Below are 21,575 nucleotides of genomic sequence, written 5' to 3' on the forward strand. Positions count from 1 at the left end.
CAAAGCCTCACGAGGCACATGAGACATAAAGAGACATGTCTGGTATTGAAGCAGGTTTTCTTTGTGGTGCTCAGATTGTCTCAAAGGGGACATTTCAAAGCATTTTCTGATCTTAGCTTGAGCTCGACAACAACACTCTTCACAGATTTCAAAAGCTTTTCTTTGTATTAGTCTTTTAGCACACATTCACCCTGCAAAACATGTCAAGAAAACTGTGATTCCTCTACTCTCATTGCAGCCTTGATGAGCGCAGGGTGATTTACATAGGGGCAGATAAGAGAGAAGTTTTATCACTGTTGATGGACAGCTAAGAGAATGAAGTGCCCATGAAAAAAATGTGCGTCTTTGATTTGTAAAGAATTGCAGAGACAATCCAAGGCTCTCGTCAAACACTTTGTTCTCAGTGATGTACAAATCAGCGCTAAAATAACGAGTCATTCCTTTTATACTCTCTATTTGACTGGGGGTGATCTGAGGACAAAATACCTGAAATTCCCTCTGATCAGGAGAAAGTGCCTCTGATAGTGGTTTCTTAATGACATCATGCTAATGAGGGAGTCATTTATTGAGCTGTTCCATCAATGATGGCTCAATAGGCCTTAACTGATTTTCAAAACAATTACTCCTCCACAACAACCACACATGGACCAAAAAGGAACCTTTCGATAAAACAGTCAGAAACACTCACACATTGAAAAAATACGGTTATGCAAATAATTTTGAAATTGAACAAGAACTCAAAGCAGAAAATTAAAATTGAGTGCCAAATAAAAAAAAATGTATTAATATATTTTTTTTCAATATTTTGTTTGGAAATATCTTTCAGATTTCTTCAACGATTCCCAAGTACCCCGCCCATTTAAACTGAAAGCTTTTCATAATGTTGTCTATAGCTCCACCTTGTGGTTTAAAGACAGAAGTGAGGAGGGTCTCTACATCAAGTTTTGTTTTTTCTCAGATTTTTTAGCCTCTTAGAAGACCCCTCCCATTGTCTCTTTTTTTTCCATTTTCCCTCTAAATAACAAACTAAACTTCCCCATTTATCTGGTGCATTTTTTTTTCTCCAGGTCAAAGTTTAACTGACATACCCTACCTGTGTGATTTGATAAGACTATGTGACACAGAGCAGCTCTAATAAATAGTTTTTTTAGTCTTCTGACCACTCAAAGCACTTTTGTACTACATGTTAAATTGACCTATTCTGATGGCGAAAGACACCATGTAAAGTTATCAAGTTTTTAGTCTTTTGACTCCTCAAAGCACTTTTTACACCACAGGTCACACTTACAGTTGCACACACTGACGTCAGAGGCTGCTATGTAAGGAGTCTCTCAGTAAGTTATTAATCCATTCATACACATTCAAACGCTGCTGTTGCAGCAGCGGGAGCAATTTGGTGTTATAGTGGTGTGAATATTGTAATAGTTTTTTATATCACATTGATAATCATTAGCAATTGGCCTACAACAAGCCTCAGGAGCTGGGATCAAGCCTCCAGGTTCACAGTTTGCCAACTCTACTACTAAGCCACAAGGGGGCCCAATACACACAGTGATAAATGAACTGCAGCAGATTTTATGGGATGAACTCCGTCTACGATTCAAGAACTTGGCAGTTAACGCTTCCTATGGTGTTGATGTATTCACAGTGCATTAAAGCAGACCAGGAAAATCAATGACTCCGCGAGCAGTATGCAATAGAAGTCAGAGTACGCCAAGTCACTGTAGTTTTTTCTGTGAATATTGAAAGAGTTGTTCATAATATAATCTGTAATCTAAGGATGCTAATTCTGACAAATTTGTTGTGCACATTTACACTTTGCCCTCTTGCTGCTGTCTATTTCTGTGGGTGCAGTTATGTGTGACTGTCTTTAGGAATGAGCCAGACTATATTACACCCTGGATCCCTCCCTCAGAAGCTGTGCTAAAGTAACAGCTGATGTCAGTCCTGCTTAAAGACACACACACACGCACGCACGCGCACGCGCACGCACACACACAGACACACACACACACACACGCACGCACGCGCGCGCACGCACACGCACACACACACACACACACACACGCATGCACCCACATAGTCTACAACCTGTCTATCCAGCATTAGGCCATTAGGCAGCAGCTTCAAGGGCACAGCAGAGTGGGGAGTACTCCTGCACCTCCCTCTCCCCACAACACCTCAACTCTTGGCACAGACTTCTCACCACGCTCACAGATCCACAACCCAAGACGCCAATCCCAAAAGTAAAGCAGGAAGAGGAGGGGAGGGCTGTTATCTAAGGCTCTCAACACCCCTATGTGTGCCTGGTTGGACCATGGAGCTGCACTGTCTTCCTACTGAGACCCCCACCACATCCAGTTCCTGCTCCATGGACCCCCTATACGACAACTGCCCACCTTTTGCCCAGCGAGGGAGGGCCAGGGAGAAGGAAATGGAGACTAGGGTTGTGTGCCCGGCTGTAACAAGACTCCCAGGCCCCAGAAGCCATCAGCCTGGTCTGGCCCCAGCTGTGGCTGAGGTTCCCACACTGGTCAGAGGGAGTCTAGGGACTGGCGCCTGGCCAGATCACAGCTACTGCAGCTGGAGAGGAGGCCTGGTAAGAGCAGGCTGGGAGGCAGAGCTGGCTCCAGAAGTAAACAGAGGGAGAGGAGGAGACAAAGGAGCAGGAGAACAGGGAGGTAGCTGGGGAGTTCATCCTAAACACAGTCCAAAGCCATCTCAGAGTGAGGAGCACAGGAGCGCTCTCTCAGTGTATGATAACCTCCCCGAAGCAGTCACTCCAGACAGCCTCCAGGAGGTGTTTGACATGGAAACGGGCATCACGGACCCCCTGCAGGGGCAGATATATGGAGGGTGGGCCTCCGAGCAGGGACTGACAGAGGATGACAAAAGCACCTGGTCCTCCTGTGAGATCATCCTTGCTGAAACTGGTCCCAGTAATCAGGACCAAAATCCAGACGAGGACAGGAGGCTTGACCAGGAGCCAGAGCTGGACTCAGGATCCTCGGATCCCTTGTCACCTCCTCAACATATTTCAGTATGTTCCTCTCAGTCGTCCCAAACTGAGAGCCAGATTCTGTGGCCCCCAGCTGAAGCCCAGCAACCAGAGCTCCCATCCTGGTCTCCCAGGGTGCCCCCTCCAGTGCCTTTGGCTGACCCCTCGGCCAGCGCCCTCCGCAGCCTCCTCACCAACCTCCAGCAGCAAATAGGGAGACAGAGGGAAGAGTATGAGGACCGAATAAACAGGTAAAGTTACATTTCATATGTATTACATTTTAAGCTCATAGTGCACTTAATCATTTTACAGAAATCATCAGCATTTTGTTTTGTTCTAGATTTAATTTGCTAATGCTCCACACTTTAGTAAAACACTTTCAGTTCACTGAGTTGCCTGTGAGAATTAATTCAGCCCTCGGTGTATTTACAGAGAAGGGTCACAATGTTCCCGGGCCCAGAGACTTTGTGTCCACTCAGCTGTGCTGCTCTGGTCACCCTGCTGACCCCGACGTTCACCCTGCATCCTGTTTAGATTTAGTAGACTCTATGAAACTTCTTCAGTGACGATCTTTGTTTAGATCTACGGCTGTACAATGATTATTATCTGAGTTGCTTTTAGTCACATTCTCTTTATTTCACCTCTGGAAATCCAAGTCTTTTGAAATACTTGCATAACTGTGGTTTTCCACTGCCCTTTGACACACATTTACAATCATTCCAATTGGTAAATGTGTTTTTAGTTTGCACAGTCAGGGAGCACAGCCTGTGTGTGTGACCTATAGACACAGTTCATGACACTGGAAAGAGCTAATTTAAGGGGCCATGCTGCTGACCTAGACACAACACATACCTCATTTACACCTGATAAAGATAGAGCGAGCCTCTGTGTTAGGTCACTGAGTTTCTTTCAGATAGCTATAGAGCATAAAATGAGTGTGATACAGAAATTTCACAACACATAATTAGCCACCTTTTTCAATGATTGCAGGCATCAGGAACTAAATTAGCAAAAGCAATTTACATGTAACTGTTTTACCAACAAGCACAGTACTTACCTTTACTTACATGGGTAGAAAAGCCAGTTCTCAGCCTTTTTTTCCTCACTCCCATTCACTTCCATATTGTTTCTTCTCCTCTGTGTGGCATTCCCTTCAGTCTAGAACAAAGAAATGAAGAGCTGCAGTTGGAGGTGGTTCGGTTGAAAACGAACATGGCACAGCAGCGGCACTGGTACCAGGTCGTCCAGGCGAAGATCGTAGAATCTGAGAGGGCCCGGGCTGCTGCAGAGCTACGCAATGCAACTCTGCAGAGGGAGATGGAGCAGTTCTTCGATACCTTTGGAGAGCTTAACAATGAGGCAAAGAAGACGGAGTGTATTGTCAAAAGCTTCTGATACAAATAAATAGGAATAGTGTGTTCTTATGGACAGTGTGCCCGGAGGACAAATGGCAAAAAGACTGTCTAGAAAGTGAAGGCTTTATGCTGTCATCAAATATGGAAATATTTACCTTATTAATAGAGAAAGGTTTTTAGTTAGAAACTATCTGAGAAATAAAGACAACACTCAAAGTAAATGAATCACTGATGTCCACTTTATTAGTTGTGTAGTTGTGTAAGGGCAAGAGATGTTGGCTAAGTGATTATATTGTAATCACACAGGACATCTATGAAAATAAAGGAAGAAACAAAAAGGACAAAAATGTGAGACTGACAGTGTGTATAATGAAGCTGTTTTTTTTTTTTAACATGGTAAACATGAGGAGGTCTTGAGCACAGCTATGCTCAGTCCTTATCTGATAAGATTTCTTGGAGTGCATCAGCCACTCCTCTTAAGGCATGACTGAAAGAATAAGGTCATGGTTTATAAAAGGAAAATATAGTGTTCACAACATGGTGCTACAAGTCCCCAGTGACTCCGTAGTGTCATATTTCTGCATGTCCATCACAATGTGCAATCAGCTCTGCAAAAAGCAGCTCTGCAGTCCATAACCAAGGTCCATCTTTGAAGTTTCCGTCTTGACTGCCAAGGTCTAAATTTTCATTCAGGACTCCACAGTCTCATCCTCAATTTAAACCACAACATGTCCACTTTCTTGAGGGGGCCATCGTCCTCGCTTTATGTTGGCTTTGCAAACAGGCGCCTGCTGTCTTTAAGGATGATTCAAAGCAGATTAAGAAAGAGAGCGCTAAACAGTACATTTGGATAACACACACACGGGCTTAAATGGCAAAATTACAAAGAAAAAACAAAAAAAAACATCTGCACCAAACATGATTTCATAACCATCAAGGTACTGTGAGTTAAAGAACAGACCTGAAGGACTACAGTAACTTATTGGCATATGTAATGCCTTCATGCAAGATAGACACCTTTATTTTTGTTTTACTGATGTTATACTTATTCTATGATGTCTGACTCATGAAATGTTACTGTCTCAGTATTAATGGAATGGTTTAGAAAAAGAGCAGCCAATGCATTTGTTTATATTAATGAAATGCTTTGACAGAGGCTTGTTTCACTTGAACCTCATTGTGATTGTGTGCAATATTTTGCAAGGACACAAAAATAAATAGTATGTATCATTTTGCAGCTCCCAAACTTACAGGATTATGATGTTCTTTTGAAGAACACATTGTTAGTCAGTACCGCGTGTCAAATGGGGGCAATTTAAAAATGTGGTTCAACATATATGTTGAGTTTATTAAAAGAAAAGAGCAATTTCATCTATTAGTATTTAAAGAGCAACTTTGAGTGGCCGATCATCTTCTTTACATACAGCACATTATATCAGGACATCCATCTGTAACACTGAAACAGCTCCCCCTAGTGTCAAGAGGAGAATCTGAAAGTCCACATCACTCAAGCCAATCCATTTAAAAACACTGTGCAGAAAGAACCTCTTCTGATATCTGTAAACTAGCAAAAAAAATGGATCAACCTTTGGGTGAGTGTTTGCTCATCAGATGGACATCAGATGGTGTGATCCACTTATGGTCAGCTTTTGTTCATACTGGCGTAACATGCATGAGAGAAGCAGGCAGCTGTGGTCTATGTTTAGCGTGTTTCTGCTCTAGTTTGACTACAATAATCTCTGATTTCAACTTGATATTTGCAACAACAACAAAAATAAAACCGTTAAAATACAGGCACGAGGAACAAACACCCTGAAAATCAATATGGACGCATACATCATCAAATATACTTAATCAGGCAAAACAATATCCACAAAGAGAAGAAGGATGAACCTTTGACCCAACAGGAATCTATACATAACAAAGTCTGAAGTTGAAGAAGACCAATAAGATCCATCACACAGAACTAAAATAGAAAAATAGACCTAGTTATTGAGGTTCAGAATAAATGATGAGAAACAGGACAAGAAGGGACAAATCAGATAGTATGGGGATGAGGCAGTAAAGAAAAGATGATTGTGTTTTGATCATTGGATGATGTAAAATGTGTTGGGATGACACTAATGCAGGCAGACACATATGGTCTACTGTGTTCACTGACTCTCGTCCAGCTGTCCCGTCAGTGTATCAATGCTGCTGCTGTCTGTGTCCGAGGCTAAGGTTTGCTCTGTGGACATGGACGAGATGTCGTTGGCCGATGAGGACTGTGAGGCTGAAGTTGACACCACGTCTAAAACATATCACAAAGCAGGAGAGAAACGACATTTAGGGAGCTGAACAATTTAGAATATTATTCATTTCACTGCTGGTGAAAGTGAAGAGGATGTATCTACATACCTGAGCAGTCTTCTTTCATCAGCCCATTCTTGTTCCTCTCTTCCCAGTCAATCAACTCTTCATAAATCAGTTCTGTTTACATTTTTTTGAAGAGAAGTCAAGAAATTTAAAATCATTTGTGAAATTAATGTCTCAGATTTTAAATAGTTCCTGATAAGATTTGAAATAGATCCTGATATTAGTTGTAAGACATGTCATCAGTTGAAGCTAGTAAGTCTGACTGTATGTTCCTCATGTTAAAATATGAAATCTTTATTTCCTGGTTTGGATGCAGGATTTTATTTCATGAGAATGGACAATTACATGTGAAACACGTGTCTTAGACAAACAGTTCACAATAACATCCCAGATTGACAAAGAAAAGATCTGTCATCTGCAGGATGAAATACAGATGTGATAAATTTGATTGATCGCCCAGAGGGGAAATCCTGTTTAAGCAGCTCACAAAACAAAAACATTAGTAAACGAGTGATACAAATAAATAAACACAGGGGGCCAAAGGGTTCAATAATAATCACTACACCAAAAAATCCTAATTCCTCAGCAGCATACAGCGGAGCTGGAAACAAATGAACTTTAATATTGAGAGGAAGCAAGGGAGTTGATGGATTTGTTTTTTAAAGCCCTCCTTGGTAGCCTTCACACTGTTTGAAGTGTTTCCATATTGCTATAAATACTTTCTGGATCTTCAATTGCTTTGCACAAGCCATTACATGTACAGCATATCTATGTATTGATATGTAAACTTAATTCTTAACAGGGTTTCATTGAGCTGCCTGTGACGTAAAAAAAAGTTAAGGTCGTCCAGCTGTACTGCCGATAAGTTTCCCTAGAGGGCAGTGCATCCTACCTTTCCATTGCTCGATCGTGTGCTCTCTCTCTTCCAGCTGCTTGTCTGAAATCTGAGGAGGAGGCTGTAAAAAGAGGAAATACATTCATCAGCCGCTGCATGCATATTGTGAAACATCACTGAAACCGACTGCTCACCGCATCAGCCTCTCCAGGGTCGTACCACACATGTATGTATGGGTGATTGAGGGCTTCTTCTACAGAGATCCGGCTTTCAGGATCAATGACCAGCATTTTGGACAACAGGTCCCGGGCTTGACCTGCTGTTATGATAAAGTAGAAAGGGCAGTGTTACAATGGAGAGAGGCCCTTGACATGACTTCATTAAAGAGATCTTGATGAGAACAGTTAACATCCCCCTTTATGTGTTTGGTAGCATTTCTGGGATTAACAAAATTTGTTTGCTGATTTCAGGGATGTGAAGTCTAAACCTTGATGCCAAAGATAAGAGAAGAACATTTGATCTAAATCTTCTCTGAACTACCTTTATAAAGATCCCAGTTTTCAGCTTCAGCGTCTTTTGTAAATCTGTTTATTAAAAACTTGTTTCAATATTACAATACAGAAACATGCCTGTTTAACCAAAATCTAGACATCCTGGCAGTGTCCTTTGTAAGATTTAAAAAATGAAATCTGGCATTCTTTTAAAACTATCTATGCTATGAAACTGTAATTTATCTATTTAAAGTTTGACAACTGTGTTTTCACGTCTTACTCTTGAGTTTGTCGTGTTCTGAGTCAGAAGGGAATGCCCAGTCTGGGAAAAGCTCAGCAAAGCTGACGCCAGGATACTGTGGCTTGTTCATCACATAGTTCCTCACGGTCTCCATCAGTCGATTCATAAACTCCAGACTGGGTGTGCCCAGAACCTCAATCACCTTATTCCACTGGTCAATGTCTGGACATGATTGTTATGGAAAACTCTGCTGCATTATGGGCATGAACATATGCCAGCTATTGCAAAGGAAAGACAACTTTGATAAGGCACAGAATCAGGCAACAAATGCATAAAAAAAGCTCTTACAAGAGTCCAGGCTGGCGGCTCTCTGATGCTCGACTTGACTTTGAACTACTGTAATTAATCAAGTTAGCATACTAATATGCTCACTATGAGGGTGCTGGCATGCTGATGTTAAGCAGGTATAAGAGTAGATTGATCTGAAGTTAGCATAGCATGTTAGCTGGATGACATTTTCTAATAAGCACAAAATTGCTGAGGCAGAGTTTGGCAGGTAATAGGTCACTATTACTAATAGTCAGTTCTGTTATCCACAGTATCAGACGGACCAAGAGCAAGAGGATAACCAAACTTATTTAGAATATACTGAGGGTAAAATGAAAAGTCATCTAGCTGAAATCTCCAGAATTGTTGCTACTCACTAAAAGCCACAGATTGTAACATCACAGTAACGAGTGACATAGATAGAATTAACATGCTATTAGCAGCCCTATTCATATTGCCAATTCATGTTGTGAGGTTTTTAGGACACCTGTAACGTCTGGAATTCATTATGAATATTCAGGGATGTGTAATATGGGTACAAAGTTGTCCCACCTCTGGTCCCGCATCCGAAGTAGAAACAGAAACCTTAGAGGGGCGAGGCGGGCTCAGTGTAAGACAGCAGAGCCAGGGGAGAGAACAGTGCTTTGTGTGTGCCTGTCTGACTGTGTGTGTGTGTGTGTGTGTGTGTGTGTGTGTGTGTGTGTGTGAGGAGCCCCCGCTGTTTGTTGATGATGAATGAGACAGAGAGTGGTGAAGGATACGGTCAGTGCCCTGGAAGATGACGCCGCCCTTGACCATCTCTCCCATGATACACCCCACTGACCAGATGTCCACTGGGAACAGAGAACACACACACACACACACACACACACACACACACACACACACACACACACACACACACACACACACACACACACACACACACACACACACACACACACACACACACACACACACACACACACACACACACACACACACACACACACACACACACACACACGAAGAGAAAAACAAATATTAAAAAAGGATCTTAAAACATTGATGACTTAATACAATGCACACTGCATACACAGTGAAATTACATATACACTGTACAACATGGTTTGAAAAACATTGAATTCAGCATAACTGTGGTTATTTTGATCCATCTTCAACTGTGGCCAGCTGCTTTCATCAGATTCATCTTCAGGCTGGCTTTCTTTTCACTCTCTGGCTTTGGAAGCAGACGCAGCCATCCAGGCCTTTCTCCTCTCTTCTGCAGCTCTGCTTATCAGTTTACACAGCTGTTGCTGTCTCGCTCACTTTCCCTGAGTGTGTGCTCAGCAGAGTGGGATGTAGTGTCTTTCTCACTCTGGGCTGAGCTTATATGTGCAGCAAACAGCCATTAACTCCCTCCCTCTATTTCAGTTTCACAGGAGCTGAAAAAGCTCTGATAATGTTCCCAGATCAGACAGACCAGTGTCAAGTTTGCAAACACAATGCATATAAACCATAAATGTAAACTTTCGTCAAGAAACCTTAGTCACTCTGACGGCTCAGACCGGGCAGACTTTCCCAACATAAGAGGGTTCTGTATATTTCCTGTTTGTAATCCTACCTCAGTTGATCATTGATGCACCAGCTTTGAGTGAAGTTAGTTTAGAAAAGACATCAACAACTTGAAAAATGATGCCAACGAGTTGCACAAACAGTCAACATTAAGTCTCATTCCAGGCCTGTATGTCTTTCTATAGATTTTGATCTTAGCAGTGAAACAGCTGTTCAAATCAAACTACCACGTCTTATTTCATCTCATCTCTCTTGAATATTTAGAAATTAACTAGAGAAAAATAGCCCAATACAATAGCCCCAATACAACATCCACTAAGGATCTCCTGCACCACTCAAGTAAACAATTGATAAGAGACAAAGAAGAAGGGATACAGTCCTCTCCAGGAAAGAGGAACTTGTGAGCCATCAATTCAGCCATAATGCAGCCGACAGACCACAGGTCCACTGCTATAGAGTAGTGGTAAAAACACAAATAACACAAAATGAAACATGGGCTGCAGGCTATTTATATCATTAAACTGCTTTTGAAGTCGAAGAGTCACAGTGTGTGCTGCCTGAGAAGTTGGGTCTGCTCAGTTTGTTGCTGTAGGTTTCCTTGGTTTTGGAGACGGAGACATTTTTAGCAGATAATAGTGATAAAAATAACTATGATGATCCAAAGTGGTTCAATATGGCTCTGGCACCTGTAGAGCTTGGATCCCAAATAACCAGCTAGAGTGTGACTGATACCTGATCAAAGGTTTGTGCCTGTGAACTAGAGGCAGTTTTTTTTAAGCCTTATTATTATTATATTTAGCAGCCTGCGCCATCTGTTCAACTCCGATATGCTTCTTTGTTTACTTAAATCCTGCTGTGTATTGTACACAACAGTGTCTGTCAAACTAATGATGCAACTCTTAGATAATTACCTCATTTGTTCCTCTGTGTTGAATTATATATATTTTTTATTTTATATTTAAATGAATGTGCAATAAACAAATACCAAGCAGTGATGATGACTCATTCTTCCACAGGCTGTCGTCATGTTTGATGGTGCACAGGGCAGTGTCAGTTTACCACAAAGTTTAATCATTGACTCGACCAGAACCCAAAGACTTCCATCTTTCTGCTTATGTTTATATCATTTCTGACCGTTTATAATCTTTTTCCTATAAACACATGCTAGTATCTGATCGGTATTTTATTTCATTCAAATCCAATTATCACAGCATCTTTCTTGATACCAAATTCAAAAATGAAAGAAGCACTTTTGTATGACGTGGTTTAGCAGTGGATTTGTGACTTGTGTGCTATCATTTTAAAGGATTACATTCTGAGATGTCCTTACCATTCTCTTTGTACTTCATGCCCAGTATGACCTCTGGGGCGCGGTAGTATCGGGTCACCACATATGGGGTCATCATGAAGTTAGTGCAGGCCGTCCTAGCCAAGCCAAAATCTAAGATCTTCAGAGTGCAGTCCGACTTCACTACAATATTACTGGGCTTCAGGTCCTGAGGAGACATATTTTATTTATTTGAATGAATCCATCATTGGCTCATAACTGTGGATGCAACAATCAGAGATCAGAGAGAAATAATGACGTTTTCATAATCACCACGATTGTTCTGCATACATTGTTTTCACTATGTACTTCTGTATAAAATCATGTGAACATTCTTTAGACATGATCGTGTGTTGTTTATTGATGCCTACTTAAGCATAAATAACAGTTATTATATTATATATCACAAAAGAAGAAAGAAAGAAAGATAAAGTGAAAAAGGATCAAATGAAAAAAGATAATCAAAGCTTTTGATTTGACTTTTAATGACTTGAGTTTTTTATTTTTATCTTTTTATTCTAATATTTAAAATGTAGTTTTTTAAAGTGTTATTGTTTATATAACACTTAGATTAACTTTATTGATCCCCCAGGAAAAAATATTCCTCAAATTATGTGTTATTGTAATTAACTGCCCTCCATGTCTGTTTTCTAATGATACTGTATATTATTATTATTTGATCTAATCATACATGTGGCTTGAGACAAGACCCTGTTATTGTTTTGTTTCAAGTATTATCGAAAACAAAAGGAAATGAGAACATCTCTCGTTCAGTGAGTCAGTTAATTAGTGTTGGAAGTCTACAAGCTCCTGACGTTGTGTTTATGTTTATGTCTTTGATCTGTTTTATCAACCTAAAATGCTGAGCGAATATCACTGAGTTATCACGCATTACTTTTACTTTGGCATGCAGTGCTGGGTGGTGATCTTGCAGAGGCTGCATCAAGTTTGACGTGTTAAACGCTTTAGCCGCAACTTTATTCCAGCAGGTTCTGCAGACGTTGTCTTGAATAATTCCCTGATCATTCTTGGTGTACCGAGCACCCCCAATGCCAACTTCACTTGGTTTTTTTTGTGTGGATAAGAAGCTATACTGCTTGGTCCTGCTGCCATGGTAAAGCTAATGTGGTGTACCCTCCACATCTCTTGATCAGCGATTGACATTAAGCTGGCTAGGTATCATTTTATTTCTGTTCAGTGCAGGTAGCGCAAAAAACACTGTACTGCTGGCCCCTTTTTTAAAAATGACAAACACCCAATGTAGCAGAGCCTTTGGGATTGAATAACAGTGATTTCTTGAGCTTCAGCAGTTGGGATAGGATTCGACTGGATAGCAGTTATTTTGGAGAAAGTATTGCCGTCAAATAGTTGGGCAAAAAAGGTAAAAGACCACGAACATTCTTCAAAAGTAAACAATGCAGTTTTAGAATAAAGCCATTCTCATCTGCTCTTGAAAATCTCCAAAAACAGGTAATACACTTTAAAAGCTTTCTAATACTTGATGTAATGACTCATCAGCTAGTCCACCACAAAATTCTGATGTCTGTTTATCAAACACATCTCCTAACAGCTGTGAAGTTAGTGTGTTCTCCAGGGTCAGCCAGGTCATTGAGTAATAGCAGGTGACAGTGATGTAGTAATCTTAAAATATTCAACCAAAAAAGGGAGTTGACCACAGCTTTTCATACTGAAAGACTCTTAAAGACATTTCTGCATTGGGTAAAAACATAATGTAGTATATATACATAAATAAACATATTCAAAGACTCATTCAGCCCACAGCAACATTATTGCTTGTCCAGTTACCCTGTGGATGATGCCTGCAGAGTGCAGGTGTCTGATGCCACAGAGGATCTGGTAGAGCAGATAGGACATCCTCTCATGGTCCAGGTCCATGTGGATCACCTGGCATAGGCTGGCATCCATCAACTCCATCACCAGATACCTAGAATATGTGTAAGGAATAACAAAGAACAGTAATTCAAGGATACATCAGTAAGAAATAACAAGAGGAACAGCCTCATAGAAGTCCATTAAGAACATAAAGGAATTTATGAAGTGTAACAAACACAAAAGAGTAATTTAAACACAGAAGGATAGAAAGCAGGGCAGTGCAGTAGAGGAGGTTGACAGGTAGATGATGGAAACTGGTAGATGTAAGAAAACAAACAGAAGCTAAAAACTCTTAATTGAGTAGATGCTAAGAGCCAAAAGACCCTCCGCTGCCACTCACAGGTCATGGAATTCCTCCAGGGACTTCTGAGGCGTGAACACATTGATCAGACGAATGATCTGCAGGCAGAGACACAGGCCATTAGTCCACACTGTTACTCTACCATCTACATCCACTTCACCGTGGAGAGCTGGCCAGCTGAGGACAGAGAGCTCAGTAGATTTGTCATGATTCACTTGCTCTGCGCAGTAAATTATTTTTAACATAGCAGCAACCGACCCTCTCAATTTCTCTTTTTGTAGTTTAAACTTCATTTCTAAATTCTTTACCTCAGAGGACTAAAAACGTTCTTATAAGACACTGAATAGACATATTCAAAGAATTCAAGCAGCACTTTCATAAGACTTACAGCTGTTTTAACAACCATGTACTATTTAATACATAAAACAGAGTTAAATGATTTTTTTGTGTCGTAATACATTTACAAACGAGCTGAGACAAACATGAGGCCTTACATCTTTCAGTCAATAAAGTAAAGGAGGTGTATTTTTTATAAGTTAAGTTGTTTTGAGCCTCAGTTTATCTCTGTGTTACTACCCCGCCATGTCAACTGTGTAAAGAAACACTGTCGAGGGAATTATGAACTAACACCTTGGTTAGTTACTATGGTCAGAACCCTTTCGATTGTTGTGCTTAAGTCTCATATAGGCAGGAAATAAACTTTGCAACTTCATTTTGCATAGAACATGATCATTAATTTAGTCCAAAATGAAATCCATCACTTACATGTTGATGGAAGCCATGAAAGGATCTCTTAATGGTTAGTATGAACAGTAGATATTATTAGACAATGCTGTTTCAATTGACATATTGGAACCTGATTATTGTTTTGTCAAGAGACATACTTTCAAATATATAGACACATTTTTTTTACATACTGTAAATCTTACATTTTTGTGGTTGACACATTTAAGCAGCACCAGCTCCCTGTAGGCACGCTTAGCATGAGTCTGGTTCTGGAAAGGCCGACACAGCTTCTTCACTGCTACCGGTATGCCAAGGACTGTATCTAGAGCAGAGCTGGTCAAACATTGTATAGAGGGAGGAAGAGAGACTAAGGTAAGCAAGGGAGAAAAAGAGGCATCACCCAGAGCACAGCTGTTATCTGACATCAAAAGCTTCTTAAAGAGGAGATTTACAGACATCTGGTGTTAAGGGGTTAACATCATTCTGGCTGGTATTCATTAGGCACCTTGCTTGAGATTTATGAGCTAGAGAGAACGACACGTTGGCAACATTGCCAAATTTAGCAACAGTATACTTAAATTCTGCAAGAGCTAACATGTTCATCTAATCAGGGGGGAGTTTCAGGATATTTACACCCTGGGCAGGTGACACAATAACAAAATCTTAACAAAATCAAGCCTCTCACCAAACAATGCCCTGTGCCCCAGAGCCGATAGCACGGAGCTGCTGGTAGCGCTTGAGTACAGTGAAGGTGGAGTCTCCCACCTGAACGCTGTAGAACTGGCTCACCGGCTCACTCATCCTGCTGTACAGTCAGGACCACCAGCACTGTCTGCAGAATGGGAGGGGGAGGGGGGGGGGGGGGGGGGGGGGGGGCGATAACAAAGCAAACACAAACACATAAAGGTATGGTGAAAACAACAGATTTATCATTACAGACACAACATTGTGATGGAGCTTCAGTCCAGGCTCTAAATGTTTCGATATGTGTGTGATGGAGAACAGAAGCAGATGACAGCTTGGAGGTCTTCAGGCTCTCACTGCCATCTCTACACTCATGCTGACACGCACGCACGCACGCACACACACACACACACACACACACACACACGCTGGGCAGTGCTCGAGCATGTTTCTCAGTCTTTGATCTGCATCCAGTTTCACATTAAGGATATGTGCAGCCATCAGCATCATCACATAGTGACTGATAAATGTAATAGTTGATGTGTTTGTTTTTGGATAGAAAAATATGTCTGTCATCATCGATTCCTCAGGCAGGAAGTGGAGGAGTATTATTCTTGGCCAGGGATTGTGTGTGTATGTGTGTGGGTGAGGGCACACAATTATGTAGCTACGCAACGGCGAGCAGTCACGGCTGTTTGTCATTCCTTTAGAAAACAGCCACAGGTTAAATGGAGTCTGATATTTGAGCTTTTCCTGTTTGACAGACAGCACATACCCAAGAACTATTAGGCTTTAATGGGCAGAGAGACAAAGAAAGAAAGAAGCAGCAGGGGAGACATTATGATGAACTAGAGACAAAAAGCACCTCTCGATGTGGGAATTGTAAAGACTCAGTGTCAGCCTTGACTCTGTGGCAGCATTATAAGGAACTGCAGTGAGTGAGCACTAAACTACATTAGTACACTACGTTAGTAAAGGAGCAGCTGTCAGACAATACATTTGACTGTTACTGCCTGCAGCCTGAAATGATGATGATTCCAGAGATTTAAATGTCATTGTCATAGTTTGTGGCCTTTCTTTCTTTCATAAAAGTATGACTGACACAGCAAACTGTCTTTGGAAAAGGACTGAATGGATTAATTCATAAACACGTTAGGGCTGACTCATTCTTACAGAAAGTCTTCTGAAGCAAGCTACAGTTAATATATATATAATTATGAGCGGTGATACTAGCAGTAGTTGTCTACCGGTATTAATGATGGTTGATGAGAGAGCTATTGTTTTTTATTTTTTCCAAATAAAAGAAGTTTAAGATTAATAACGAGTATAACCAAACTGTTCCAATATAAAATGCAATATAAAAAAAGGCCAATTGACAAATTTAAAATTAAACTGCTGTTCTGAAAGTTTTCAATAATAGTACATTTTTTTAAACAAATTCAACACATAATGTTAAATTTCACTGCTGGAAAACAATCAAGGATTTCCATAAGTGAATTATGGCACAGTGAACTCCGCTATCATCGTCCTGGCAACAATCCTTCAAAAAGTGTCATTGTTGAATACCTTAACAAATTAGTAATGAAAAAAAAGGAAACATTACTGAAATCAACAAGGTTTCCTATTACTCCTCTTCAAACACACACATTAGTATAAGCCAAGGAGCCAACATTAATATACAAAGATTTCTACTCGGGCTGGGAATACAGTATTTGGGTGTCTCACGATTCGATTTCCATTCTTGGGGTCACGATGCGATTCAGTATATTTTTTCGAATGGATCCATAGATTCAAAGTCTATTTTTGAATTAGTGCATACTTCAGGATATTTGGCATTATACTGAGTGAAAGAGATAGCTTTAGCACTTAACAGGGAGTGACTGATTAGAAGATTTCTTAGAAGTTCTGAATCTATTTTAAAATCTTAGAAATCTCGATTTTTACATACATTTTTTTCCCATCTCTACTTTCTCATTTCCATCGAGGTCCAGTTTATCATCATTTCTACAGGGATTTACTTTGATCTACTTTGATTTAATTTGTTTTTAAATGCATCTTGTTTATGTAGTCTCCGACTTGTTTAGGGATGTCTTCATTTGTTTGTGTTATCTAAATTCCAAAGAGTGTCTGCTTGTCATTTTAGTTTTGTTTTTTCTGCTTGTTCTCATTATTTTCCCCCATTTTTGTCTTGTCATTGTTGCACTAAATGTACAAGCACTGACTTCAATTTGCCTTCAGGTGTAATAGATGTGGGTCTGCTCCCACACTATTACTTAGAAGGAAAATGAATCTTTCTCATCTCTATCTGCTTTCCTCCTCTGCCTCCTCCTCAGCTTTTTCTCCTCCTCACATGTACGTCCAGCTGGCTCTCAATACACCCAAGGGGAGGGAAGCAAAGACCTTTACTTCCTCTCTGCTTCCCTCACTCTTTCCATTTTCCCCAGCTTTGTCTCCCTTTGTCATTTCTTTACCCTCCTGATATTCCCTCACTCCTTTGACCTTTTCTAGTTTACTCCATCATCCCTTTGGCCTCAACAAAGACATTTCTACTGAAGGCCTCAAAGACCCTTACAGATATTTTTGACAAATATCTCCAAATGCAGGTCCAGAAGTCGGAAGGATTCTACAAAATCAACAGAACACATGGATATTTTGTGCATGAAATATCCTGCAACAACTGTCCCTCTGAGAAATCTACAGGCTGTTTTAGCTTCAAAGCTGCTTACACTAGCACTTTGATATTTTTTGTCTGCTGGGGCACTGATTCACAACAAACATGTCAAGCACTACCATGGGGCTATTAATCCTAACAAAAAAAAGAAAAGAATCAGCAGCAGGCAGAGAATATGTACAATACTTTACTTGCAAGGCACAAGTAAAGGCTAAATGGACAGTTGACTCAGCACATATGGGTTTGACAGGAAACAACTGAGGGGAGATGAAGACTGTATGCAGATCCAGCAGGCATCAGCTACACTTTTGGCCAGCAGCTATTGAAGAATTTAAATATATTCAAAAGGACACCAGGCAGGATACATCACAGACAAATAGTACACAAAGAAATAAACAAAAACAAGCTTAATAGCTTATCACACCATATTAAAGATGAGATCATAGCATTAGTCAGTACTGTCACATTGCTTGGTCTTAGAAATAATGACTACATCATTTTTTCTTCTACAATTAATTAGCCATTGCAGGATCAGTCATAATATCAAAATCTAATTGATCATAAAGTCTTCTTTGCATGAACTATGATTAATCACACTGCTTCGCAAGATCCCTTTCACTTCAAGACATCAACCCAGTGTATCATATTAGTGCTCTCTATGTTGAGAATAATTTGGTTACTTGGTTTGTTTTTGAATCTGTTGATCCAGTTTAATATCTAAAGGGACATTCTGTAGATTCAGACTTTAGATTTAGATTACTAACTTTAAAGGATTCCTGAAGTTCCTGGAGATGGTAAATTAACATGATTAATGACTGTGATCTTAATAATAAAAACTACAGGTCAAGTTAACTTTATTCATTGAGTCCGAAACGCTTGTGTTATTGGCAGGTGGTCTTGTCCTAAGTTCATTAGTTTCCTCCATAGACCCAAACCTGGAGCTTTATCTAAATGGCCAAAAGTGCCCGGTGCACACTGCACAGCCTAAACATGTTCTCAGGTGCACACGGTAGCACGAACAAACCATGAAAATGAAATCGAAAGTCTATGGCACACTGAAAAAAACTGAACAATGTCATACGTGGGCAATGCAAGTCTGGGATTGAACCAGTCCAAACCACCCATTACTAACAATGAGAAACCAAATGAGTTAAGGAAGAAGATAGGCCCGCACACCTGCTCAAATGACACAAAAAGTTGAAATTCATCACAATCCCAACGTTTCCACCAGAGGGCTTCACCTGGTCCCCTATCTTCTCCCTCAGTCTGCTGTTTTGGCACTGCCCTGCACCTACATTATGTGCGTATGACTCCCTCCTTTTCCTAAAAAAACAAATGAGCTACCCACAAAACAAATGAAACTCTTTCTCATCTAATAAAACACTCTGCAGCCCTTATCAATCTTTAATTGATTATGTAATGCAAATTGAAATACTTTTAGTTTAACTTAATTTGAGATATTTTATTCTGTTAACAGAACAACAGAACACAGTGTTTCCCCTACCATTATATTAGGGGGGCGCCCCCCCTGAAGGTCAATTAAAATATATATATATATTTTTTTTAAGATAAGATTTATTTTTGGGCTTTTTGTGCCTTTGTTGTAGGGATATGATAGTGGATAGAGTCGGAAATCAGGTAAAGAAGTCATTAAAGGATACCTTTCCTTATAGAAAAGGACAGCTGTCATTGAAAGTAACCCATGAACACCAAGATTCCTTCAAGTGTTTGTGTCGGCGTGTGTCCCCCCGATGCTGTAAACCTAGGGGAAACACTATTTCATTATGGCTTGACAACATTACTGCTATATGTTGAGAGGCATTGACAAAGTATGGGTAAAAACTGTGTATAATCCACTACACTGCACTGATGATTCTTAAATCTTTTGTAATCAACATATTCGAAAGGAACGGAAGGACGCGGGTGTAATATTCTTATATCCCCGTCCCTTGAAATCCAGTTTATAAAGGCATGTGATTTATTTCTGTAATTTCAGCACTGCTCTTATCAAGGCCTTGATAACAGAAGTGACCTTGCCGCAAACATCACAATCCTCAAAACTCATCATGACTACTGCCCAGCCCCAGTACAGGCCAGTCCAGCCCTCGGGTCTGATGTGGCCTTGTCTCTGCCTTGTTGGCAACTGGATGGGAGTCAGTGAGCTGGCTATGATATCAGATTAGCATGGCCTGAAGACTCAGCATCTCATCCTGATGTGACAAGAGTTACAAAACAAACAGGAGCAAGTGGCCTATAGTATGTAGGCTGAGACTGTTCTGTCTGCTGAATGAGCCTGTTAAAGATGTGTTCATGGAATACGATGACCAGCAAAATCACTTGTGTTGCTTTTGACATGCTTCATGAAACATGTCATACACACTCTTGGTATCCTTGTACTGTACTGTGTGTGTGTGTGTGTAACTATGATGCCACTGTGCTGTCATCTGAAACAGCCCATGCCAGCCTGTTTATGCTTTGACATGCACCAGACTAAAGAAACGACATGACTGATCCCTTATACACATGGTGCCTAATGTGTCGACAAGCTGAAACTGGCCTCTGACATACCACGCCAAATAAACTAAATGGATGTGGAATACATCACTAGCATTCGCTTTCATCACATCTACACCTGTTTTTCGTGGTAACTACAGTGATTAAAGAAATGAGCTCACTCGACCCACAGAAATGTCTTCAATTTTTGCTGTAGTGATCTCAGCAAAAGGGTAAGGTATGGACATTGAAATACAGCCATGTGTTATAACGTAGGTGTAAACCAGGGAATTATCATTTCCATACGCAGCGTGCCCACTCTAAAATACACACATACACACACTGACTCAGAGGTATGAAGTCACCAGTGTGACACACACCGCGGCCGCAGCACCGCTGGCACTCACTGGTTTTAACATTAAGAAATCATCGGTTCACACAGTCTAAGCTACCTTGAAATACACGGAAGGTTACATTTACATTGCTTTTGGTGAGGGTACAAGAATACCAAGGCCTACAATACTATTCTTTCTCACTTGTGACGGCAGCACTGCGGTAGTCGGGCCGGGGCTGAATTGAAAGCTGTGACGGACAAACGGACAGCAAGAGGAGGCGGCAGCAGAAGCAGCGAGACCTACCGTCACCCGTCGCCGCTCCCAGGGCACTCCCATGCATCGAAAACAAAAGTAAAACGCTCTATCCGGCTGTCAAGAACAACCTAGACCAGGAAAAGTTTGTGTGAACGGGTTGTCACGACGGATAAACCCTCCTACTTCTCCAGAGCTAACTCCAGCGGCAGTGTACGGGCAGCACGGGAGGGACGGGAGGGAGTGAACGCTACAACAAGCAGAGGAGCATGCGGATGACGTCATCGCGTATCGTTTGCGTGGATGTAAACTTTTTTTTTTTTTTTTTTTTTAAGAAAAACTTTGAAAGGAAACTTTTTTTTTTTATTATTGTTAGTGAATAAATCATCGGTATCGGCGAGATAACCGGCGATATTCTTATGGTTTATAATTTGAAAATTGTTTTGATTGTTTTATTGAAATATAGCCTATAGGCTCATTTCATTTTAAAGTTTCTTAAGAGTACAATATCTTTACGCGTTGGTCTCATTGATGCTTCATAGTTTTATCTTTAAAAAAAATAGTTTTATCTAAAAAAAAAAAAGAGAGTTGACTTTGTTTTGTAAAGGGAATTGCTTGTCTGTCAGGTTTTGTATGCAGTGAAGGTAGCAATTGTTAACTCAGAAATAATAACTTAAACTGTGCCTAGCTACAATTAAGTGAATTTAGGCCTACTGAGCTATTCCAAAGTTGTCTCT

General features: G+C 40.6%; 2 protein-coding genes across 3 annotated transcripts; one reads left to right on the forward strand and one right to left on the reverse strand.

Annotated features, from left to right (window-relative positions):
• Positions 1 to 2,150: 2,150 nt before the first annotated feature.
• Positions 2,151 to 4,694, forward strand: LOC109993503 (rho GTPase-activating protein 22). Its single transcript, XM_020646481.3, has 2 exons — positions 2,151 to 3,249; positions 4,156 to 4,694. The coding sequence occupies exons 1-2, from the start codon at positions 2,318 to 2,320 to the stop codon at positions 4,391 to 4,393; spliced, it is 1,170 nt and encodes a 389-aa protein (XP_020502137.2). The 5' UTR covers positions 2,151 to 2,317; the 3' UTR covers positions 4,394 to 4,694.
• On the reverse strand, positions 4,571 to 21,085 carry mapk9 (mitogen-activated protein kinase 9). Of its 2 annotated transcripts, none has more exons than XM_020646480.3 (12): positions 20,788 to 21,085; positions 15,089 to 15,235; positions 14,607 to 14,736; positions 13,717 to 13,775; positions 13,290 to 13,428; positions 11,487 to 11,652; positions 9,364 to 9,435; positions 8,315 to 8,497; positions 7,738 to 7,862; positions 7,601 to 7,664; positions 6,751 to 6,822; positions 4,571 to 6,643 (listed from the first exon to the last, which is right to left on the reverse strand). In XM_020646480.3, the coding sequence occupies exons 2-12, from the start codon at positions 15,202 to 15,204 to the stop codon at positions 6,507 to 6,509; spliced, it is 1,263 nt and encodes a 420-aa protein (XP_020502136.1). In that variant the 5' UTR covers positions 15,205 to 15,235; positions 20,788 to 21,085; the 3' UTR covers positions 4,571 to 6,506. The 2 variants fall into 2 exon arrangements, with proteins under 2 accessions (XP_020502136.1, XP_020502135.1); XM_020646479.3 differs by having other exon boundaries at positions 20,890 to 21,084.
• Positions 21,086 to 21,575: the final 490 nt, after the last annotated feature.

This window comes from Labrus bergylta, chromosome 9 (assembly GCF_963930695.1).
Source record: "Labrus bergylta chromosome 9, fLabBer1.1, whole genome shotgun sequence".
Classification (NCBI taxonomy): Eukaryota; Metazoa; Chordata; class Actinopteri; order Labriformes; family Labridae; genus Labrus; species Labrus bergylta.